Source organism: Mus caroli, chromosome 2 (genome assembly GCF_900094665.2).
Source record: "Mus caroli chromosome 2, CAROLI_EIJ_v1.1, whole genome shotgun sequence".
Taxonomy (NCBI): domain Eukaryota; kingdom Metazoa; phylum Chordata; class Mammalia; order Rodentia; family Muridae; genus Mus; species Mus caroli.
In genome coordinates this window covers 25,259,488-25,283,452 of record NC_034571.1, presented here as the reverse complement: position 1 = coordinate 25,283,452, position 23,965 = coordinate 25,259,488, and the positions used below count along the sequence as shown (strand labels likewise).

Sequence of the window (23,965 nt, the reverse complement as noted above, 5' to 3'; positions counted from 1 at the left end):
CTAGAAGTCTGGTCAAGCTGGCAGGAGGGAAACCTGGTGAAACTCCATGGGGTCTATAAGTGGATCTTTTTCAGCACCTAACATGGACTCTCTTGCTCAAGGACATGTCTACAAATACCTACCCTCTCCTTAAAAAGCTCCAAGAAAAATCAAAGTCTAGTTCCACAGAAGTCCAGGCTGAGCTTAACAGGCTTCAGAGTCTAGGTGTCCCTAAAGCAGTCATACCACAGGATAGGCTCATCCAGGTCCAGACGCTGACTGACTTCCCTAACACCGAACCAAGGGTCCCCTTTCTCAGTTAACTTCATACTCTGTTCACTCTAGCACCTCCTCATACCATGCGGGCAAGTGCAGTTAGGGCAGAATTACATGCCAGTGGCCAGGAGGTATAGAAGAGAGCCTGCAGGACTGCAGGTGAGAGAGGTCAGCAACCCCACCCCCTTCTTCTATGAGGGAACGGCAACAGTTGAAAAGCCTGGTCTTGAGAGTGTCTTGCAGGAGGACGATGAAGGTGTTGGCTACTATGCTGGGAGGACAGCCCTCCACAATAGCACCCTGGCGAGAACATGGGTCTTGTCTAACACAGGACCTGGCACACACTCATGATACCCTGTGACTCCTTTGTTCCCCTGTCTCTAGCCTTCAGTCCTCTCTGAGGCTGTGTGTGTGGGCTTCAGCCATTTCCCACTTATGGAGCTTGCTCTTAGCCACCCTTCCCTGCAGTCCACCTTTTCCTTGCCACTTTCTCTTTCATAAAGAGCAGTTTGTGCCCTCCTGTTGAATGCCATTAGCACCCGGTGATTCATCTCTAATGAACAGAATAGTGGACAACAGACAGTCTTGAAGCTAAGTCAGAAAAAAACAACCTCCTCTTGGCTCATCCCTAGTCGGCTGCATTTGGAGAAGCCAGTGCCATACCTGAGGACACTCAAGAAGCCTGTGATGTGGGAATACAATCTCCTGTCACCAGCCAACAGTGGCTGGCTTGCTGCTGAACTCTCAAAATGTTCAAATGAGATACCAACCAGAGCCATATTAGAGAGCTTAGTTGGGGTCACTGCATGGCCTTGGTGACCTGACCTGAGCCCTTAATGACTATGGCCCTAGCTAATGTCTCAATAGAACACACTAAGAGACTGAGTCAGACCTGGCCAGGCAAGCCACTCTTAGAACCCTAACCTAGGACGACAGGACAGAGAATGCCTCTTATTGCTAACATTATGATCAGGGGCAATTTATCTAAATTTGAGAGTGCTAGGTTAGGGGTAAGTGACAGTTAACTAATATAGCAACCTTGGTAAATACGGACACTTTATAGGGGCTCAGTAATTTTCTTATGGCAAAGTGAACCTATGGTGATCATGTGTTGTGATTAGGACTCTTGTGTAAAATGGTCCAACTATTATACTATTAACATGCGCATTTGAATACTTCAGAGACCGCATCATGTTGCCTTCATAATACACTGGCATAGAAATGAGGAGAAGATCTCGATTTGATCCCTTTTGGAAGGTTTTGCTTATAAAAATGATCTCCCCTCCCTCTCTCTTTGTGTGTGTGTGTGTGTGTGTGTACACTAAAAAATCCACCAAATCTTAGAAGGGGTTTCTTTGGGATAGTGTGATGCATTTGCTACCTTTTGTTTTTCTTTACATTTATATTACACATCTATTATTTGTGGGTTGGTGGTTGTTGTTGTTGTTGTTTAATTTTTTAAAAACTGTAATTCCAGTAGGCCGTCACCTATGCTATGTCCTATTCCTAGCCAACATCAAACACAGTGAAGAGCTGTGTGCAAGCCTGGATATAGATCCTGCCTATGATGCAGAAGTTCTATGAAGGGATTCCAGGAGGCTGAGAGCCCTGAGCTCAAAGATGTGAAAGAGGAGCAGTCGATCTGCAGGAAATAGCTGCAGTGACAGGAAATCGCTCCACTGTGGTCTTCTTGGGCTGCTGTAACAACTTCTCCCTCTGAAACCAAGTATTCCGAGTGATCTATTATAAATGCACGATGACAGTTGTGAACGCTCCTCTCTCTCCTTCCCTTTGGCATCACAACAGTGTCTGTTGATTGCCTCGGTGCTTAAAATAGCTTCTAAGTGTCCTCATAATAGCATGTCACCTGTAAACAGGTTTCAAGCCAATGCAAATTAACAAATGGTGAACAGATGGACCAAGAACTGACTTTTGTCAGGAGAGAGTTAGCAACAAACACTTTTTGGCTTCGGTCTTATGGGACCATTAGAAAGTCTTTCACTTCTTGCCAAACATCTTGCCTCAGTAGACAATCCATGCAGGGAAAATGACAGATTACAAGGCCCATCAGACTTCGGGGAGCTTCGTGCTGAGATGTGCAGAGTCACCAAGTCAACACGATGCAACAACAGAGTAACACTCTGCAAGAAGCTTTCTGTTTCTCAGCTTCTTTTCAAAGAACACAGCCCATATATATGCATGCAGCATGCACGCGCACGCGCGCAGGCGCTCGAGCACTCGCGCGCACACACACACACACACACACACACACACACACACACATACACATACACACACACGCACGCACGCACACACACACACACACACACACACACACACCCCGGGGAGAGTGCTGCTTGCTTGTGCTCATCCTGACTGGCTGACGCAGGCTTTCACAGAACTTAGAGACAGCAGTGGTCAGGCGCTGCAGCGTGCCACAGGGACCTTCTTCAGCCCCCTCTTTCCTCAATTCTCTGCCTTAAACTGCACTAGTGGGTCTTTGTTTGACCGCTCTGTTTAAGCAGGCCCCACTCCCATGCTCTACTCCTGTTTATTCTTTTCCCAGAATTAAACTATGGTATTGGCAGCCATCTTGCTTGTCATTATAGCCCCAGGACATGGAACCTTGCCTGGCACATAGTAGGCACAATAAATATTTGCTAACCAGATAAAGTCAGTGAGCTCCTGAGTGAAGGTGAGTATGCATGTCTTAGCTGTAAACAATCATTTGGGCCTTCCATGTAAAGATGCAGCTCTGAGCTGAGGACAGGGGCAAGGGGGAGGGCAGTGAAGAGAATGACGAGTGGGAAATGGCTGAAGCCCACACACACAGTCTCTGGAAGTGTGACCCTTCTCGATGGGAGAGAACCTATCAGCAAGACCTCTCAGCACACAGCTTGCCAACCAAGTAACTGAACCAACAACTATTAAATGGAGTTGAAAAAAGACATTCATGCCTCCTATTTTTATGCTGATCTAAGGAAATAGCTCAGTGGAAAAACACATTCTTATCAGACAAAAGGCTTTGGGTTCAATCCCAAGTGCAGAGAGATAGAGATAGAGATAGAGATAGAGATAGAGATAGAGATAGAGATAGANAGAGAGAGAGAGAGAGAGAGAGAGAGAGAGAGAGAGAGAGAGAGAAAACGAACTAGCACAAATGACAGCATATGATTTCATTTATATCAAGTTCAAGGACTGGCAAAACTGTCTATTTTGTTCTTGGAAGTTTTCTGGTTTTCTTTTGAGATAGAATCTTACTATATAGCCCAAGGTGGCCTTAAACAACGATCCCCCTGCTTCAGCCTCCCACACACTGAGACTCACAGGCACATGCCAGCATACCAGGCTAAAGTTAACTACTTGAAGAAATGGGAACAATACTCAGCACAGGGTTAAAGGTAGCCTGGGTGCTAACTCGGAGCCTGAGGCCTCTCCTAGGGTTCGGGAACTGGTAGCTATGGGGATGAGCACTGAAAGGAAAAGCACCATGGTTTGCTGTGCCTATATCCCTCCTAGGGATAAAAACAAGAGCACATGGGTTAATAGGTGAAGGCAGCAGCCAGCACAGCTTAAGCATGTCCTCTACGCTTGTGCTTACCAGAATGCACACACATCAGATCTGCTGGTGTCTTGCCAGCTTCAGAACTGGTCTGAGGAAACAATAAGATATGCAGTACCTAAAACTTAGACATGTAGTAAACTAGGACTATGTCACAGCTGATCCAGAAAAACCTTAGGTAAGTTACACTTTCTAGGCTTGATGGAATTCTTTTAAAAAGGAAGACACTGTTTGGAAGGAAACCAAAACCTTCCTACCAACTCGGAAAGAGAACAAAGCAATGTTCACCCACGTGGAAAGCCCTCAGAAAACTCTTCACTCACTGAGGTGGTAGAACCAGAGTGGTGGGCTGGGCCTTTGGTCTCCTCTTGGCAGACACACCCATCTGATTTGCAGAGCGCTTCAAGGACTGTTGGTTCAAAAGGCCAGACGCTAGACCTGCATGGTACTGCAGCTGCAGAGACAAGAGGGAGAGAACATTCCATGAGCTCAGGACAGCAGGCGTTACACTATCAACCCCAGGCCATTCTGTCGCCTTATACATTTTCTGCTGCAAGAAATTTATTCCTAAGGTGATAATTAGATGAAAAGAAACAGAAGCAAAGCTGTTCATCTCAGCAAAAACACACCAGTGAAAACTGGACACAGTTGCAAGTGGTTAAGATTGCAAAGGGCCTCTCAGCATCACTGCACTGATGTACCAACATCAGAATGCACTGTGAACCAAGAGACACATAGAGGGGCTGTGGAGCACTGCACATTTCTGAATACTGTCAGAACTGGGGAGATGTGGCTGTAGAAATTCACCTAGGTGTTTCAAGGGGTGGTCTGAAAGCCTAGGGCGTTCTGCTAATAAGATCTGGACAATTTTCCCCAAGCACAGAGTAAGTTCTGGGAACTCTTGCTTATAATGAAAACTTCAAGACTGACCCTGGGCTGTGGTAAGCCAGGACCTTGGCTTGGCTGGTCAGAGGGGCTCAAGCACACCTTTCTCACTTTTCTCACTGGTGATGGTACAAGTGTCAGGATAAGAGCCAGCTCAGGACTCAATCCGAGAGCAACCTGCACAAACAGACTCAGGCACTGGAGGGAATAGCAGAGACAGTGATTTCATCTCCACTCACACGCCACCGAACTATGCAGCAGAGAGGAAGTTGCATATCTGATGTGGGCTTGGGGCCAGAACCCTTTGCTTTATTCCTGGACAAGCTGCCGAGCTCGGAGGTTACTTGGCACAGATCATTTGACTCCCTATAGTATTCTGACTTCTGTGGAAGGGAGGAATGGCACATCCTAGTTCTAACCCAAACAATACTGCACAGAAACCCACCAGACGTTTAGTTTGTGTCAAGTGAATGCATGCATTTTAAATGTACCATTTGATGTGTTTAGTTAGACCAGTGGTTCCCAATCTGGGGGGTCACAACCCCTTTAGGAGTAAAATGACCCTTTTACAGGGGTCACATAAGGCCATCAGAAAACACAGATATTTACATTGTGATTCATAACAGTAGCAGAATTATAGTTATTAAGTAGTAACAAATTTATTGTTGGGAGTCACCACAACAACTGTATTAAAGGGTCAGAACCACTGGTTTAGACAAAGGCACAGATCTATGTGACCAACACTCCACTCAAGACAAAAATCTGCCAACACTGCAGAAAGCTCCCTAGTTCCCCAGACAGAGCCCCAACTTCTGCCATCCCAACATCTGGATTGAAAAGATAGTCCCCCAGTCTCACACACTGCCAAATGAAACGCATCTCTGTGACATGTGACAGTAACCTTCTGCTTTTGTAGTCTCGATCCTAAGAACTGCCATCAATCTCTCTACAATAAAATTAGCCTTGACAGGTATCCCAGTCCTCAACAGACATAAACAAAACACTCAGATGTGCAGATGCTAAGCTAGAAATTTGGACCAAGACCATTTCTAACAACTGACATGCTTCTTCCCCTCCTCTCAAATGAAGCAAAGTCTTTAGAATATATATTTAGAATTAACTAAACGTACAAATAGTAACTCATTCTGAATCAATTTCTTCCCAGTTGCTTTTCCAAGGCATGGATTCTCTTTGCTGAGTCAGCTGCATTATGGCTTTTGGTAATGAAATGGTGACCAACATATATAAAGGGCTGGGCCTGGATGCAAAGGGGAATAAAGCTCTGAAAAATAAATGGCCTCACCTAAGGCCACTAGGCTGCACACAGAGAAAAAACAAAGACGATTAAAATGATCTGTTCCTTGCAAGTGGCTATAAAAGAGAAGCTAGCTACCCCTGATCCAGTGAGGCAGGCATGGCTGTATCTGGAGCATCCAGACTACTTTCTAACAGGCACCTGATTTCCTGGTGGATCTGTTGGGGGCCTATGGCCACCCCATACAGGACAAAGACACATGGCCTTCATAATAAAACAGGGGCTCTTCACAGGGTGGAGAAGGGCGTAATTTGGCTTTAACAACTCATTTTAGACCAATGAATTTTGCTCAGATTTGGTTTTCTCCCCCAGATTCCTTAAATGGGAAATCAATGGAAGCAAGGGACAGCACAAGTTTGAAAGACAATGTTCAAAATGTCAGCTGCTTGGGCTTCGATCTTCCCCACCAGAATCTGCAGTGAGAGCAATAAGCAAGGGCCTTTCTGGAATGAAGGGAGAGACAGCTTGGCAGGGTCCATCCTGGCCCAAGGAACCCTCTCTGCCTTTGGCTCTCCATCTTCTTTGTCCATGCAAGCTCAGCCGATCCCAGCCCTGCTGACTCTTTTCAAGGCAGAGTCCTGCTAACTATGCAGAGTGACAAGGAGATTCTGTCCACCTGGCATCATTTGGATCATTTGCTCCAACAAACAAAAAGCAAAACAGCATCGCTGCATGCTGACTGCTGTCTGTCTTTGCAGGGCCCTGCGAAGCCTCCCCATCTTGGAGGATCTCAGCATGCAGTGCAGCTCCACAAGCACATGTAGGTGGAACACTTTCCTTCTTCAACAACAGAACCTGTCCTTGCAAGCTGACTCATAATGATTAAGTGACATTTGTTAATCATATATAAGATCCTGGTTTCCAGGAACATGGCTCCAACTGTCAAGATCTATAAGGAACCATTAAATATTAAGTGAATCACCTTTATAATGGGCGGAAAGGTCAAAGTTAATAAAACTGACAGGCAGCTCCTGTCCAACTGGATTTATACATTATTTAAGCACCAAACACTTCATTCCATAGAACACTGTTTAGATCAAAAAAGATTCTTGGAAAATGTCCACCTAGTCAATGGTTCTGAAGCAGAAGGGGGTTCAGGGCAAATCCACACACAACACTAAGAACATATTATGCCATAAAACTCTGCCATAAATTTTCAGTTATAGGTTCTGGAATGTTTTCTATAAAAATATATTTCAATAAACATACTCTCTTCCAAATGTCTGTGGCACAGAAACAGCTTCATCTCAGAAAAGCCACTTATAAAAGTTCTAATGTGATGTTTCCATGCAAGATCATTTCTCCACTAACAAGAAGGAACATGAGAGAAGCAAGAAATGAAACACCCTGGCCTGGTACCTTTCACATCCTACAACTGTGGATGTGAGAGCTTATGCTACACGTGGGTCTTCATTTACCATGGAGCTGCCAGCCCCATACCCAGCAGCTCACTCTGTTCTCTGCAGTTGAGGGTGCTCCAGTTAGGACTCCACTGTGTGTTAACTTCAGCCTTCTCCCTTCTCCCAGGACTGTTCTATTAGCTTTCAACCTAAAGCCCTGTCTAGTCAATGCTATCTGCTAGTCACCTCTAGACCTGGGAAAACTTCCACAACTCACCATTGCCTGAGTAAAGACCAATCAGAATTAGGAAAACTTTGATAGCAACTAATTGTAAATAATGCTGATGCTCACTGCCCATGAGAGATGCTCCAAGCCTGCAAAAGCATCCTCTCAAGAAACTGCTCCTGGGCTTTGCTACCAGGAGAGCCTGTGGCTGCACATTGCACACCCATCTCTAGAACACATAAGCTATCTAAAGGAGCTGGAGGGTATTTGACTCCAGCACAAGGTGGTAAAGCAATACCACCTTCCTTAACACTCATACAACAGGTGATCCATGAGGAGTTATAAGCACACCTACCCCAAAGTCCAACCTGGAGAGCCGATGAGTTTATTGGGCTTACAGAGCATAGGTGAGGGGTTACTTTCAAGAGCGTGTGTGACCCCAAAGCTGCTGCACCTTTGAAAACTCTCACCCTAGCAGGGATAATGACAGATGGGCTCTCCCTTTCAATTACCCGTCCATGTTGTATCTGCTCCCTAGATCACAGGGCCACGTGCAATTAGGGCAGCATTCTATACAATGGTCTGAGATGTGCAAGAAGGAGCAGCCAGAAGCCCAGGTGAGGGTCCAGTGACTCTCCCCACTCTCTCTATGAGCAGTATCAACAGGCACAGCAGCTCTAGTGAAATCAAAGGCTGTTATACTCAAGAGGATAGCACTCTGCAAGGCTTACCCAAGCCTCTTCCTCTAGGTAGTCCAGGTCTCACAGAACTTGCTTCAAAGAACCTAGACCACTAGGGTCAAAGTTCAGTTGGCTTGAGTATGCTCTGAATACTCAATGTGAACAGTAGCACATATCGAAAGGAAACTGTATCAAAGAAAATGAAGGAGGCAGGAGTCGATACCAAGTTCCTGGCCAAAACTTGAGTGTTCAAAAAACTCAATGAGCCATTGGGTTAGTTCTCAGCTTGCTTTATGTCTTCCCTGCTGTCCTGATGGCTTCTACCTGCTCCAAAATAGGGAAAATGTGTTGTAATGAATCAAGAATGAGAAGGAAATTCCTTGGCCTGCTCAAGTTCAATGCACTAATTAAGCCAGGGCCCCTGGTGTCCAAGGCCACAGCATCTCTCCATATGCAACATTTTCTACCTTGTCTGGAGTCACATTAAGAGAATATGACATTCAAAAAAAATCTGAAAATTTAAAGCCAGATCAATCAAACTTTGATTTTATGTCCTCCTCAAGGATTCACCCAATTCTTAAACAGGGAGGCCAACTCATTTCCAAGAGTCCCTAAGGGATGAGAGGAAGAGACAGAAGGGCAAGGAGCCCCACAGTCCCCTCTGTCTGTCATTCTAGCCCCACTCCAGGCACATAACTGTTATCCTGGGATTTGGACTCAGGAAACATCTCTCAGGGACTACCATGAATGCTATTGGTTACCCCATAGTGCTAATGTCCAGGACCACTCACTACACACAGGGGCTGCTGGTGTCATCTGTCAGTAGGAGTACAAGCAAAGGAGCCACTTAGTGAGACAACTATGTCCTGGCATGGCCTGACTTTGTTACTGATACTGTTTTTACTGAGGACATTGGGATTGTTGATGATAAAGGAAAGGAGTCCATGCTGTGCTTCCTCGTAGATCACCAGCCCCAAGATGCATCAATAGATAGACAGACAGACAGACAGAAGATAGTTAGGTAGATAGATGGATCTCTCCAAGGTAGCAGAGAACACACCAAAACCCAGAGCTGCAATCCAAGCACATTCTCTAGACCCACTGCACACCTGAATCAACTACCACCGTGCACACCTGGGACACAAGACTGCAACATGGGTGGACAGAGCTAATTGAGATTTTCGTACAGTCCTATTTCCCCAAACCATTAAATTCCAACTGGAACTAAAAACCAGGAATACTTCATCACAGCTTTGAGCTGCACAGACCTTTGGCCCTCATTACTGCAGCAGCTTAGCTTCCTGCTAATGAGACAGCACAGCTTCACTGTGAAGCTCAGCTCCTTCTGAGCCCGGCTCTGGGAAGAGAGCGGGGAAGCCTGCCTGGCACTGTCTGCGCCAAGGAAAACAACTACAGAAAAATACCATAAATCTAATTGTTCTGCTTGGGTTTCAATCTAAATATCAGATGATGGCATTAGCATCGGTCGCCCTTTTATCTCGTAGAACTCCTTTCAAACAGCCCATTATTTTTTTTTAAACCATTGAGTTGAGCTTTATAGGTAAATAATCTTTTTACTTGGTCAAAACAGCATCAATAAACCATAAGAAGGAGGCCTCCAATTTACTTGCCTATTTGTTCTCCACCAGGCAGCTGGGACTCTGGCCCTTCAATTACTCTGAAAGCAAGCCCTGAAGCAGGGCTGTGCTTCCTGCTCAACTGTGGCATTGTGTTGATGTGCTAACTGCCATTTGGGTTTCTTTCCGACATATTAACGCATGGACCTGCTCTACTGGTGCTTCCTCGAGTTCACGCCTTTATTAATAGGCCGTTCCCCCACCTGCTCCTGTTTACACCACAGCTGTATGCATGCAATCACACTTCAAAATGCCAATCAGCAAGAGGAGAAACCACTCATGTAGCTGAACACTCAGGAACAAAACATACTTAACACAGCTAAAACTGAAGGTAGAGCCATCATGGGGATATCACCAAGGAAGGAAGGAAGGAAGGAAGGGAGGAAGGAAGGAAGGAAGGGAGGGAGGGAGGGAGGAAGGAAGGAAGGAAGGAAGGAAGGGAGGGAGGGAGGGAAGGAGGGAGGGAGGGAGAGAAGGAGGAAAGAAGGAAAGAAGGAAGGCAGGCAGGCACAAAAAGGAAGATAAGCAGACCCCTAAGTAAAAAATGGACAAGGGGAGGTAAGGCAAGATGTTTTGCTGTCTCACAAGAGCCACTGAGTATCACACCAGGCTTTTACCCAGGTACCACACAAGGGTCACAAAGAGCTGCATGGCTAATAGGCTGATGATTCTGTCACTCTAGTCTACCGAAGGCCCCACTTTAGTACTCGGAAGTAATGACAGTAGATGAGGTCACCCTGTGAAGGAACTATTGCTTGGATGAAAATACATCAAGAGAGTAGCCAGTGCCACACATGGGAGACCATCCTTACTGGGTAGCCAATCTGCAGGGACCTTGATCTTGGACTTTGTAACCTTGCTGTAAGAAGCATTTATTGTCATGCTGGGCAGTGGTGGCACACGCCTTTAATTCCAGCACTTGGGAGGCAGAGGCAGGCGGATTTCTGAGTGAGTTCCAGGACAGCCAGGGCTACACAGAGAATCCCTGTCTCGAAAAAAATAAAAAATTAAAAATTAAAAAAGAAGTATTTGTTGTCCAAGCCACTCATGTGCTACGGTCTATGAGCACAGCCTCAACTACAATGACACACCGACCGCCACTTAAGATGCACCCATGAAGTACAAACAGCATAGTGGGCCTGCGTGCCCATCATCCCCTTGGAGGCAGAAGCCCCTGGGCTTTCAGCAGCAGCTGTGCTTACACTAGCTATTTACCCTGACACTCCTGCACCCAGGAAGGCACAACGTCCACTCACTCACTGTAAAGACTTCTCTGGCTGACAAGATGGTTTGGAAAGTAACGCTGCCTGCCACCAAGACTGATGAAACCCACGTGGTAAAAGGAGAGAAGTCCTGCACCCTGTCCTCTGAGCTCTACACACATGTACCACGCGCGCGCGCGCGCGCACACACACACACACACACACACACGTGTGCATAGCCACCCTCTGCTACTCCATGGGTTCTTCTTTTCCCACCCTTTATCCCCCAAGTTTCACCCCTAACACTGGATAGAAGAACAAGGATGGGGGAAAAGAGGAATTAGGAAAATCTCTGAATTTGATTTCTATCCTTTTGTTTCTTCTTTGAACACTGCTATCAACAAACTGCAACCAACTTCCCTAAATGATCAACAACCCCCAACCTGACCTCTCAGTGCCCTCCGACAACTTCCCAGAATTCCAAATGTCACACAATTGCAGACACTATCTGAAGCTGGCAAAACCATGCTTCTGTTAGAGCATGAGGCAAACCAGTCAGCTGCTGTGGTCAGTTCGAAGCAGCCCCATATCCCCATACATGGAATTAAAGCAAATACATATTCTTATATTTCTGTGTTTAAAAAGAAACAAAATTCCAGAGTTATCAAAAATGTCACTATGCATGCTCACATGCAAATAAAAAAATAATAAAGATTCCTCTATGAAAATACAATCTGAGTCTGGCTTTCTACTGCAAAAATCCATGCCTGTGAATTTAAGTCCACTTGTGATATAACTGTTTCACTCCTCTCAAAGTCTCCAGTTAAAGCTAGCAGTAGAGGGGCAGGAGTATCCTTGTGAAGCCCAGGCCTGGGTTAGCCTTGACAGGTACCCAATGCGAGCTGACAGATAATTTTATTATCCTCATAACATTCATGGCTGAGGCATGGGTGGGGAAGAGAGAAAGGAGGCTATGCAACAGAGAAATGAATAAAACGGGAACTCCAGTTTCAGACACTAACTAAAGCTTCAGCACTGGCTCTGTGACAGGTTCTGTAAACTAGGAGACAGGATCTCTAAAAGATTAGCAATCTAATGAAAATAAGAATGTGATTAAATCATTATAAATTTCTTCTTTTAAAGGTAGTCAGAGAAGGGATGGCTCCGTCAGAGAGAAAAATGAGTGCTACACCACCGCTGCCACTGCTGCTGCATTTAGAGTTCACCAAGGAAATATTCCACTCCTCTGCCTTCCAGGTCATGCCCTGCCTGCTTCTGAGGTAAGCACCAACTCAATGCCATGACACACAGCCCCTGCTTTCCCTTTCCCCAGTGACCAGTAGTCTGCTGGGGGCGAATGGCTGCCAGCCCAGGACTTGACCTGCCTTCTCCCAGTGCTTGCTTACCAGAGGAAGAAGATGTGGGAAGGAGCGCAGGGCAGTGGAGAGAAAACACACACGGGCCGGGGTGCAGCTCAGTGGTACAGCATGTGCTTACCACGCATGATGCACCAGATTCAACCACAGCATATGGGGGCCGGAGGACAACGATGGCAAAAGGAGGGAGTCGCAGGGAGTCGCATAACCACTGGTTTGCAAAGCCCAGAAGAGGCAGAGAGGGCAGGAGTAGAAGAGAACTGATGGCCCCTTAGTCTGGAGGCCTGCAAGACCCCCTAAAAGCAGGAAACAGGAGAAGACATTTAGAAAGCACGGTTTTATTGATCCTTTGATGAGCTGCATCATCTCTTCAAGGTAAAGGAGTCAGGAGGCTGGTGCCTGAGGTCAAGAGGAGGCAGTGGTCCAAGGCAGCAGATGCTGTCCTCCACACTGTCATGGAACAGCAAAGGCAGAGCCTGCCAGTGTGGCCTCATGGCAGGAGACAGAGCCCTACAGTCAGATGGCTAGCTCCACACAAAGGGTCCTGAGCTTCTCCTCTCTTCAGAGCCTGTGTTTATCTTATCAGCTCACTGTGAAGAACAACGTTCATCCAGGGGGACTAAGCTGTCTTTATGTCAAATGACTCACTCCCTAAGGTGGATGTCTATGGGGGTGGGAGGAAGTTCTTATTTCATATTTCTGTGGAGAATGGCAGTGACAGACAAAGAAGGTGAAGGACACCTCAGGATGAAGTGGTGTGATGTGGACAGTGTCGAGCCTGGCACTCTGCACACAGGTAGAGAATGAGCTGTTCTCCAAGTCTGCAGAGGGCGCCATTCTCAGCCTCAAGCACAGAGCCTATCACTCTGCAGAGAGGAAGAGACCAAAGCTTTGGAGACCAAGGTTTGGAGAAGGCTCTATACTCAGAAATGCCTCATCCTGCTAGCTAACTGAACACTTCTTTAAATCAAGTACTGTCCCCCTACCCACACCGGATAACAAACTGGGAGAGTAGAAGGAGGAGGAAGAAACAGCTGCTAGCTGCACTGAGAAGAAATCCAACTTAGAATTCTCCTCACACAGTAAAGGAAGGCAGTCTGGCTGGCAGAGACGCCTCCTGGCCCATCTCGAGTAGACCTCTCACTAACAAGAAGAATGACTCTGTGGGGCCTCAGAAGCCCTGGAGCACAGTAAATGGAAGGCAGTGGAGCATCAGCTGGGATGCAGCGCCTTCTAATAGACTGTCGAGACTGCTCCTTTTAATCTGCACTCAACCTAAATGCCTGGTTTGTTAGCTCAACCTTGATGTGTTAAGCCACCAAGAGAGGATCGAAAAGATCTCAGTGAGGCAAGACCAGAGTCTCCTTCCACAGCCCCGCCCTCCCACAGGACCACTCACTTGTTTTGTGGGACTGTTGAAGGGTTTCAATTTTGGTTTGGTTTGGTGGTGCGAGGGACTAACTCGGGGCCCAGCCCTGGGTGCCACAACTCTCCCCACCCCACCCCAAATACAGGGCTGTGATTTATTTTTTCACCCTTGGAAGCAAAAAGAGTCACCCAGTAGGGATGTTTTTTATTCAAAACAAGCAACATATCAGAGTGAATGGCCTATTGACCAATCAGCATGATTCAGGCAGAGAAAAGTTTTAATTCTGAGACTGTGTGGGTATGTAGTCATCTGTCCAGGTACAGGCCAAAGGCCCTCGAAGCCTGTGCCCTGTGAGCGCGGGTTCATCAGTCCACCCCACCCCGCAAAGCCTCGTCTTGTTAGGGTAGCGCTGCTTCTCAGCACTACTCTGTCGCTGCAGAAGCCTGGCCTCGAGTCCTCAGAGTTGGTGAGTGGTGGAGAGAGAGAGCTGAGCAGGGGCTGGCAGCAAGCATATACTGAAATATGTAATCTGCAGTTGCTACTGACAGGCTGAGGTTGATGGCCACTACCAACAAGGCGCCCAGACAAGCTGATGACTGGAAAGCTTGCTTTGGACAAAAGACTTAGAAGACAAGGATGACTTCTGGTCTTGAGAAAGCTAAGTATAGCTAGGCTAAAAAGAAGAAACGGCTAGAAAGCAGAACAGCTAAGCTGGGCCAGAGGTCTGATGCACTTTCCTCTTCCACCTGCCTTCTCTCCTCCTTCTCCCTCCCTTCCCATTCTCTTATTGCTCCCTCCCATGTATCTTCCTTCTTCTCTCCCTCCCACTACAGACTTGATGCATGCCAGGCAGACACAATACACTTGGCCACAGCCCTAGCCCAAGAAGGGCAGCTTGGAAGAATGATCACTTCCTCTGAAGCTGTGGTGGAGCCTATTCAAAGCATCCAATCCAATCTGCTGGGAGGAAACCAGGAGGCAACCAAACCACGCTGGAGCAGCAGCTGGGCAGGGGAACGGTAGCCATGAGGGAAGATCAAGAACATGACTGGGGACTGGAGAGATGGCTCAGAGGTTAGGAGCACTGACAGCTCTTCCAGAGGTCCTGAGTTCAATTCCCAGCAACTACATGGTGGCTCACAACCATCGGTAATGGGATCGGATGCCCTCTTCTGGTGTGTCTGAGGACTGTGAAAGTGTATTCACATATGTAAAATAAAATAAAAACCTTTAAAAACTAGAGAGAGAAAGAGAGAGAGAGAGAGCGCATGACTATACCCAACTGTGCCCACCCAGGGGAAGAAATCAGCGTGGAAAGGAGCCATCCTTGGGCCAGGGCTGAGAAGAACAGGCCGCTGGGCTGCCTACTGTCCTTTCACCCTTGATACACAAAGGCTGCCTTTCGCATGTGTTTCCTCAAGCCAGTCCAGACACCGCGCCATGCCTCCCAGAAACCGCTATTCTATTACCACTGTGCATTACAGCATGAGAGCATGTGAAATTCCACCAATGTCACATGGGCTCTGCACAGGGCCCATGTGAATGTTCAATAGCAATATGCTGAGAATGTGCTGCTGTGACAGATGCAGAACACAGGGCTACATGTGACTAGAAACCAAAAGTAGTATCTGCTTTTAGGTCAAGATTTTCATCTAGTGCAAGCCCTGAGCAACAGAGACTTCCCTTGTCAGGAACAGTGGCTAGCCTGTGGTAAAAAAAAAAAAAAATGTTAACATTAATGATACACAAGTTTGTTAGTTAGACTTCACAACCTTGAGAAGAATCCTGAAAAAGCAAGTATAGGGAGGAAAGACCAACTTCGGTCCCCAGTGAGCCTGCTCCTCACTGTAGGCCTGAGTGAGGCAGAATGTGCGGTAGTAGGAGCATGTGGAGGAGACCTGTTACTTCAAGGCAGCAAAGTATGAGAGAGGTAGAGGACAAGAAACATCTTTCCCAGGGATGTCCCCAATAACCTACCTCCTCTAACTAGGCCACACCTACTGCCTCTCCTTTCCCCCACCCCCAGCAATGCCGTCCGTCATACTATGAATCCACCACTAGAATTAATCTACTGATTAATGCAGTCGCCTGGCAACCAAGCTCCAGTACATGAACCTTTGGGGGTATTTTATATCCGGAGAAGAGCAAGGGCTCACTGTGTGCTGGGGACTCAAGTGGTGTGCGTTGATGGCTGTGTAAGTAGGCACTGGTACTAACTCTAAGCTGATGAGGAGGAACCGAAGCTCAGGCAATGGTATGGGGAGGCTGGAATCTGGCCAGCCTGCTAAGCACCTCTTCTAGAACACACACTCTACCATCGAGAACTCAGAATGCCCTTGCTATGGATTTTATAAAGGAATGAGTGCACAAGTGCTCTGCTAGTGGGAAAAAGCCAGATGAGATAGGATGTAAACTTCAGGCTGTGCTGAGCACCATGCTGGGGGTGAGCGAGGTCCTGGAGAAGGGCGGATGTAGGATGGGGGACAGCTCTAATGGCCTCATTACTTGGTTAGTTCAGTTACAAGGAGCAGTCACTCTTGGGATGCCCAGTTAGTATGGGTTTATCATGACGGAAGCAGCAGAGAGGCGTCTGCAGGCAGGCCTCTTGGAAGTTAGAACTATGGCTTACCCCGGCCTAGCAAACTGTCCCTGCTGGCCCGAGAGTCCCAACGCACTGGATGCTTTTTCAGCTCTAGAGGAGCCAACTGCATTGGACTTGCACTTGCACTCCCAGAAGCCCCTGCTGCTGCTGAGGGAGTGTTCTAGCTGTATACACACCTTTCACCCACTCACTGCCTTCTGCTGTCTCACACCCAGAGCAGAGGACGGGACAAGAAGCTGCCAGCACAGAGCCAGGATTCCTCCCTGAAATATGAAAATGCATGGAAGTCCTCAAAGTCAAAAGCTTTCTCATCAATGTAGGCGCAGAACTCGTGTGGCAGCAAAACCTGCCATGAACTGCTGTGAATCTATTTGAATCTTAATTTATCTCACTTACTGTGAAGAGGCAGACATTTCCACAGCACAGTGTCTGATTACCAGGTATTACCCTGGATCCCACTGGAGAAATTAGTGTTACATATGGTATATTGACATGCTACCTTTCTAGAACATAACATTCTAAATCAAAACCCATTCAGACTCCCAAGCTTTGGATATGGAGCTGTGAACTTGTGCCGCACTGTGGGCATAGGGGTACTACACATAGTACCCCTGCCAGCCTGCTTCATTGACATCAGGCCACCCAAAGGGTACTGACCTCATTTGCAGATTATAAGACCCTGCCTCAAATCTACTGGTTGATAATTTCTATGAGATGCTCAAGGATTTACATCAATACCAGTGAACGCACATGGGTCTCAGGCACACTAAAACCCGAGACCCATCATGGAACAATCTTAGGAAATATGTATGGAGTCACTGTTTGGTTCAATATCTCCCTGGAAGCCATCAGGCTGGCTGGGGGAGATGGCTCAGCCAGTCAATGTGCCTGATGCCAAGCTGATGACTAGCCTGGGATCCTTGGAACTTACACATTGGGTGGAAGGAGAGTGCTGACTCCCATAAGTTGTCCTGTAACCTCCACACATGTACCAGGGTGTGTGCATGCATGCACACATCCTAATGAATAAGTGCAAATAAGAATTCCCTATGCCACAGAGTTCCTCTTGGACAAATCTCAGTGAGTTCGCTTGAGCTGTGCTTGACTCACCACAAGAACCTGGGGTGCAGATACAGACGTGACATGCGTCCAGCATGAAGAGCCATCCAGCCTTTCAGTCAGCATCTGCTGTTTCCATGATGCCTTTGGGGACAAGTGGAGACAGCTTTGGGAATTCGGGCTCCCTATCCAGAGTTCAGCTACATGTGACTAAGCAAAAACAACCTGCATTGCAGGAGTCTTCAAATAGTTAAAATTTCAATCTTTATAAAAAAGAAAATCCATCAGACATGATTGATAAGTGTACTTTTTAAAACTAAAGGTAAAAAAAAAAAAGTGAAGATTGGCAACATTTTTCCCCATATAATTTGCTTTCTTTGCCTTTTTCCACAGCACTGCACATAAATCAAAGAAATGTTAAGGAGGCCTATATATCACCAACTGGCATTTCAAAACTATTTACAAAGTCTTTAACAGACACAGGACAGAGTCCAGAAAACCAGGACCTGGGAGGCTGAAAATCAGAGAGAAAATTAACTCAAACACTGACAGAGCTAATTAAGTTTACAAATAATTCTCCAACGAGCAAATTATGATATTTAATAAGTCTTGCCTCAGTGAAGCAGGGTTACAAAACGCAGAGGGGGTGGGGAGATAGACAAGCCGACAAGAGTTTTCCAACAAGAATAATGTGTATTTGCGCAAGCAGCCTTTCTATGATTAAGCACAGAAATCTGGGACCAAGGCAGGGGAAATGATGTTTTAATAAGGTCTGAGATAGCCTGTGAGCTGCATTTTACATTCCCTTGCAACAGGGGTGGAGATACAGCAGGAGCAAGGTGCAAGCTGGGTCTTAAGGTTCACAGGTCAGGGCCCATGCGCTGACTGAGGTGGGGAGAGGTAAGGGCAGAGAAGGGTGGGCCGTCGTGGCCATATCCCACACAGACAGTAGATCATTTCCCAAAGGCAGGTGACAGATCAAATTGGCAGTTTGTGTTCTGGTTTCCAAAACCAGGGAGAAGTGTGCAAAGAAATTTATCTTCCTTCTTACTGGAAACAGCACAAGTGACTTGCAGGGGGCGGTGTCAGGTGGACACTACAGAGAGAAACAGGCCCAACCACACAGGTGTAAGAGTCATACAGTCCCTAGTCCCACGCTGGAGAGTGGCTCCAATATTAATAAAGTCTACTTTCTTTGTCAAGGTCAGCTTCTATTGTGCTGCCATTACCAACCATGGGCCTCTGTCCTCGACTGCTACAATCCAGAGGATTGAACTGCCGCAGCAGCCCAGGCAGCAGGACGGGCTGTTGTGAGATAAGACTAGCTCCTGGGAAAAGGCAGAAGAGAAGGCCTCCCTCCTCTGCATCTCCAGCTCCATCGTTTCCCCCTTTAAGCATGTTCCTTAAAGCACAAAGTCAGGATGATAAGCCTGTGCACAACACACGGTATTATGGGAGCCAGGGCTCTCTGCTGAACATGGCAGATAAACAGGTTCAAGTGCACTCTTTCCCCAGGTCCCTGAAACAGTGGGGATGAATGAGCACAAAGGGTCCATTCAGAAGGAAACCACAGAACCTGAGTTCCTCAGCTTTCTGTCACAGTAACAAAATTCCCTGGAGGAAATCAACATAAAGGTGGATTTGGGATCAAGTTTCATGGCCCATCACTATCTGGCTCCATTGCTGATGGTCTGAGGTGAACACACAAAGGCATAAAAGTGGGAGCGAACAGCAGAGGAGACAGCCAAGGCAGCCACGAAGCAAAGAGCTATAAGAATCCGAGGCTTTCTGATACCTATGTTTCCACGGAGCCTAGCACTGCTCCAGCCTTGATCACAGGGCTGATGCAGTGTGGATGATGGTTACCGCAGAGACCCACAACTCTCGGGGTGCTGATGGTGACAGTTGAGTGCTCAGCCCTAAACAGGACGTCTGCATCATTCCCTCTGGAGGCCTGGGAGCATTGCAGAAGAGGGGATAGAAAGACAACACAGTCACTGCTGCAATCATGACCACACAGCAGCTGTGGCCACCTGCACACATGCACCCCCACACACATACACACAGGAAGGGAACTGGCTGGGAAGAAAGGGGTCAGCAGGAGTTGGAGGGTGTAAGAGAGGACAATCAGGGTGAATACCATCACAATGTTTTGTGTACATGTATGAAGTTTTCAAAAAATAAAAAGGAGATGTAGAAAGGGCCAGAGACAAGACAAGCCTCCAAGGGCATACCAGCAAACACCCACTCCTGTCATCAGGGTCCCACATCCTGTTTCTATCATCTTTCAACAGCCCATCAAATCATAAATGTATCAGTAGATTAATCTGTCAGTGAGGTCTAACTCTTCACGACCTGTTTGCTTCCTAAAAGTGCACCTCTATACATGGCTGCACTGGGGACCAAGCCTTCAACACATGAGCCCTCAGGGGACAGCCCAGGGGACAGCCCAGGGGACAGGGTGCATGGTCAACACTTGGCAGAGAGAAGCTCACTAAACTCTGCACATTGTGGAGAGCTGGTGGAGGGTGGAAGAGGTAAAAGCCAGCAAGTGGCATGGTACGCAGAATTCTACACACTGAGATGAGGAAGGTGTCTGGCCAGGGCAGGGGGTATAGGCATAAAGCCGGTGGATTGCTTAAATCTCAAGAGTCCCAAGATCCCTACTCCCATCGGACACTAATCTGGAGAGGCTAACCCAGACTCTTGGGATTCACGGACTGCTGGAAAAGAGGAGTCTGATGAAACACCCCTCCAACCTTCACAAAGCAGCAGCACAGCGCATGCTGTAGTCACTGCATCCCTCATGTAAACTGATGTCCATCAGAGGCAAGCAAGGTATGGGAGGATGTGATGTACAGGTGCCAAGCCCCACTCTTCTCCATGGAGCCCACACAGCATCTGAGGTGGCCTAGGCAAATTACTCAGAACAGCACAGGCAAGAATCAAAAGCAACGAGCTTCAGAAAAGCTCAGAGTTGCCTCTGAAAAGTGACATGGGGAGAGCAAGGCAAGGGACCTGGCTTCTGTGAAAAGTCTGCAGTCTCCTTTAAACTATGTACACAATTGTTCCTTTGATGAATACAAAACTGATGCAAGGGAAGGAGACCCAGAGCACAAACAGGTCGTGAGCACGCATGTGTGTCCCCCATGCGACACAACTAGCTCGTCACCTGGGGACTATTAGTTTACTATAGTAACACTTAATTTTATTTCAAGCTTTACTGCCTCAACTAAAGGATTTTACAATAGCAGATGCCTTCCCTCCCACACATCAATTAATTTGCAAATTCACTCAGGTTGTAGAGATAATGAGGCATTGAGAGCCTTCTTGGTGTGAGGGCGAGCTGGGCACCCCATCAGACGTGGGTGGGGTGGGTGCAGCATTGAGCTTCTGGGTGCTTGAAGGCACTGGGCATGTAAACAGCCCTCAGTGCCACTAGCCTGAGGCCCTCCCCTTGTCAAAAATAAAGATGAAAGATGATGGGAAAGTTCTGGAGACACGTGAGGTGTCTTATGTATGCCCAGGGAAAATGTCAAGGTTTGGGGACTTCTTTTTATAGTTTTGTATTTGGTGTTTATTGAGAAAGCAAACTGTTTGGAAAGAAAGAATGTGGCCTCAGCACTCAACTTAGGTGAAATCTGGCAAGCTGCTGATCAAGCCCACACATGTGAGTTTCTTTTCCTTCATTCTGAAGGAGCTGAACCAAAGTAACCAATGTTGTTTCAAAACACAGTAGTCAGGAGTCACGCCACATGTGCCCTGCCAAAGATCTGCCTTTCTTCCTTTTGACTTGGATACAAGACAGGCTTTCGTGCCTCAATATGCCCATGCCATCTTGTGACAAAGCACGATAGCAACTACAGACCTTCCTTCATTACATGAGCAGTGCATGGTTCCAAGAAGCAACGGCCCCATCCAAGCACCAGCGTCCACGTTGTGGGACCACAGCCCTCTGGAAGGACAGCTTTCTTCCGCCTCACATCCCCTTCATGTCTCTACTGTCCTCTCTCCTCCTGAGCAGTGCCTTGCTCCCTTGTCTGTCCTTTCCCAGCTGTAAATAAAGGGTCTGCCTGTGAGTAAGTCCCAGAAGACCTCCTGCTTGAAGAATCCACCTTCCCAACAAATTAAGTAGGCGCCAACAACAGCCCACCAGTGAACAACAACGTATGTATGTTCTTCCTCAAAACTACATGAGGCACTCAAGTAAAATCTCACTCAAACATTTTTCATTCCCCACCAGCCAAGGCAGCTTCATGCACACAGTGCTATTTGGCTCCCAAACACACCATCTACGAAGGATGCCTGCCATGGGCTCTGGATCCTGAAGACAACAATTTTCTTTACACAATTATGAAAGCAGTCCGAAGTTCCCCTGACATTTTCTGACCCGGCATTGTCTGTAAAGGGCACAGGTTAACAATGTTTAAGAAAAGATCACATACAATATATAAATCATGAAGGTCCCCAAGACACTGTGTGGTCCAGGGCTTCAGCTTCAATACCACACCAGCGAGGGGAGAGGTGGCTTTTCTTTTCACTTGCTCCCCACACTGGACTCACAGAGCCATTCAAATGCCAACAAAGACAGTTTGGGATCTACAATCATTTGACATTTTTTTTTCCTAAGGAAATTTAGACCCAAAAAAGTTGAGTAAATTTAGTCTTGTGAAGTACCACCCGCCTCCTCTTCTCCTCCCCTAAAAAGGGCAAGAAAATTCATCATCAAAGGTCGCCCCCTGAGGAATGTCATCAGAGCACGGTATTTCCACGCATGCATTTGTGTATACAAATCTCCAACTGTGCCAAGCTCTTATAGGCAGAGGCAGGAGTGGGGCAGGAGACTGGGCAAGGGGACAGCTGCTTTCCCTAGCGGTTTTGCGGCTGTTTTCCACTTTTGTCAGTACAACCTAGGTTCCTGGTGTTCTGGGCAATCCTGTCTCTACTCAGCACACAGGGAAAAGGAAGAGAGACCTTTTCTTTCCTTGCTCCACCATCCTAACTCAGGAACCCAAGGACATTCCCACCTGCTGATTAAAAATTCACTATTTTTATTCCAAAAGTTAAACCACAGCACATTTCCTCCTTTAAAATTTTTATGGCATCCACACTTTCAATTTGAGAGTTTTCATTCATGGTAGGTGAGCCTCTTATGTTCTATATTAAATGCAAGGCATGTGTGATCAGTACTATTAATAATATAACAGTGCCAATCTCAGAAGCAGCACACGGCGCCAGCATGCAGCCCCACGTGAATAGACACAAAACCATGAGTACCACGGCAACCTTTATTAAATATGTGGGAATAGAGGATGTAGCTCACTGCCCTGCCCACCCCAAGTTTAAAAACAGGAGGAATTTTTTCTTTTTCTCTCCAGATACAATGTGTCATTAGTCCTCATAAATATAAACAGGTCTGAGGCAGAAAACAAGTGATTATCTTTATTAGATTCAAAGGGAAAACTCAGAAGAGCTTAAATATTCGTGGACACATCAAGTCTGCAAATTCATCGAAGCACATCAGACACAAGGATTTAAGGTCACCAAGGTTACCTGTGATGGCAGAGAAACAAACTGCTCTTCACCTTGTAGGAACTTTCTTCACAAGCCTTGCCCTTGACATTGAGGCCACCCTAGTGTTCTTGCCCATGGAAAAAGGACAACTTGAAAAGTGATCTCTAAAGAAGTGTGCAGAGAAGTCACAAGGCCCACCTCGCTGCTGGACAGAAAGCCAGCTCAAAACAGGCATCTGACGGGGAACTGAATCTCAGAATGACAGCTTGCGTTTTTAAGACACATTACATAAAGCCACTTAACTGTGCCTCATGTGTCCCCAACAATGTCATGTACTAAACTTAGAAGCAGTCCCCTGATGGCACAAGGCAGATTAAGTAGGACCCTGACCATGCACTGTGACCGCTTCCCTCCTGCCAGGCAGGCACAGGTTAATGAGAGGAAGACTCAAGGTAAAGGGTGTAACACACAGGCCTCTGTTTGAACATCAAACACATGAGACTGCCGTAGGTAAGAAACAGGCCCTGCTTGTGCTGACATGTCAACTGTTAAAACAATCCGGGATAGTGGCCCAGCTCATCCACAGTGGATTACAGTCCCTAGAGTGAGTGTACATATGCACACAACAGCTCCACCCTCACCTCAGAAGAGGTGACCAGAAGTGGTGCATCAAGACTGCTGACTTAGCTGACACCTTGGCGTAACCAGCAGCTGTCTAACTGGACTTCAGACTAGTTCATGAGTGCTACTGTGAACCCGGCCGTACCTGTGACTAGTGAGACTATGGAACATGGTGGACAACCTATTCCTGGCACGTTCCTAATTCAGTATTTCTTCTAACTGCACTCTACCTGCTTACACCAACAATTCATCGAAGAAGTTTGGCCATGGGGTGCCCAGCTCTAGCTGACACATCTACAGCACAGCCCATATACCTAAGGCT

General features: G+C 46.9%; 1 protein-coding gene across 4 annotated transcripts in view; it reads right to left on the bottom strand.

Moving 5' to 3' along the window:
• The window catches only part of Med27 (mediator complex subunit 27), a 174,659-nt gene that overhangs the window by 107,905 nt on the left and 42,789 nt on the right, over positions 1-23,965 (bottom strand). For all 4 annotated transcript variants that reach the window (XM_021149801.1, XM_021149807.1, XM_029473615.1 and 1 more), the window contains one exon: positions 4,141-4,271. In XM_021149801.1, coding sequence (XP_021005460.1) covers positions 4,141-4,271 — 131 coding nt within the window. The remainder of the gene's footprint in view (positions 1-4,140; positions 4,272-23,965) is intronic.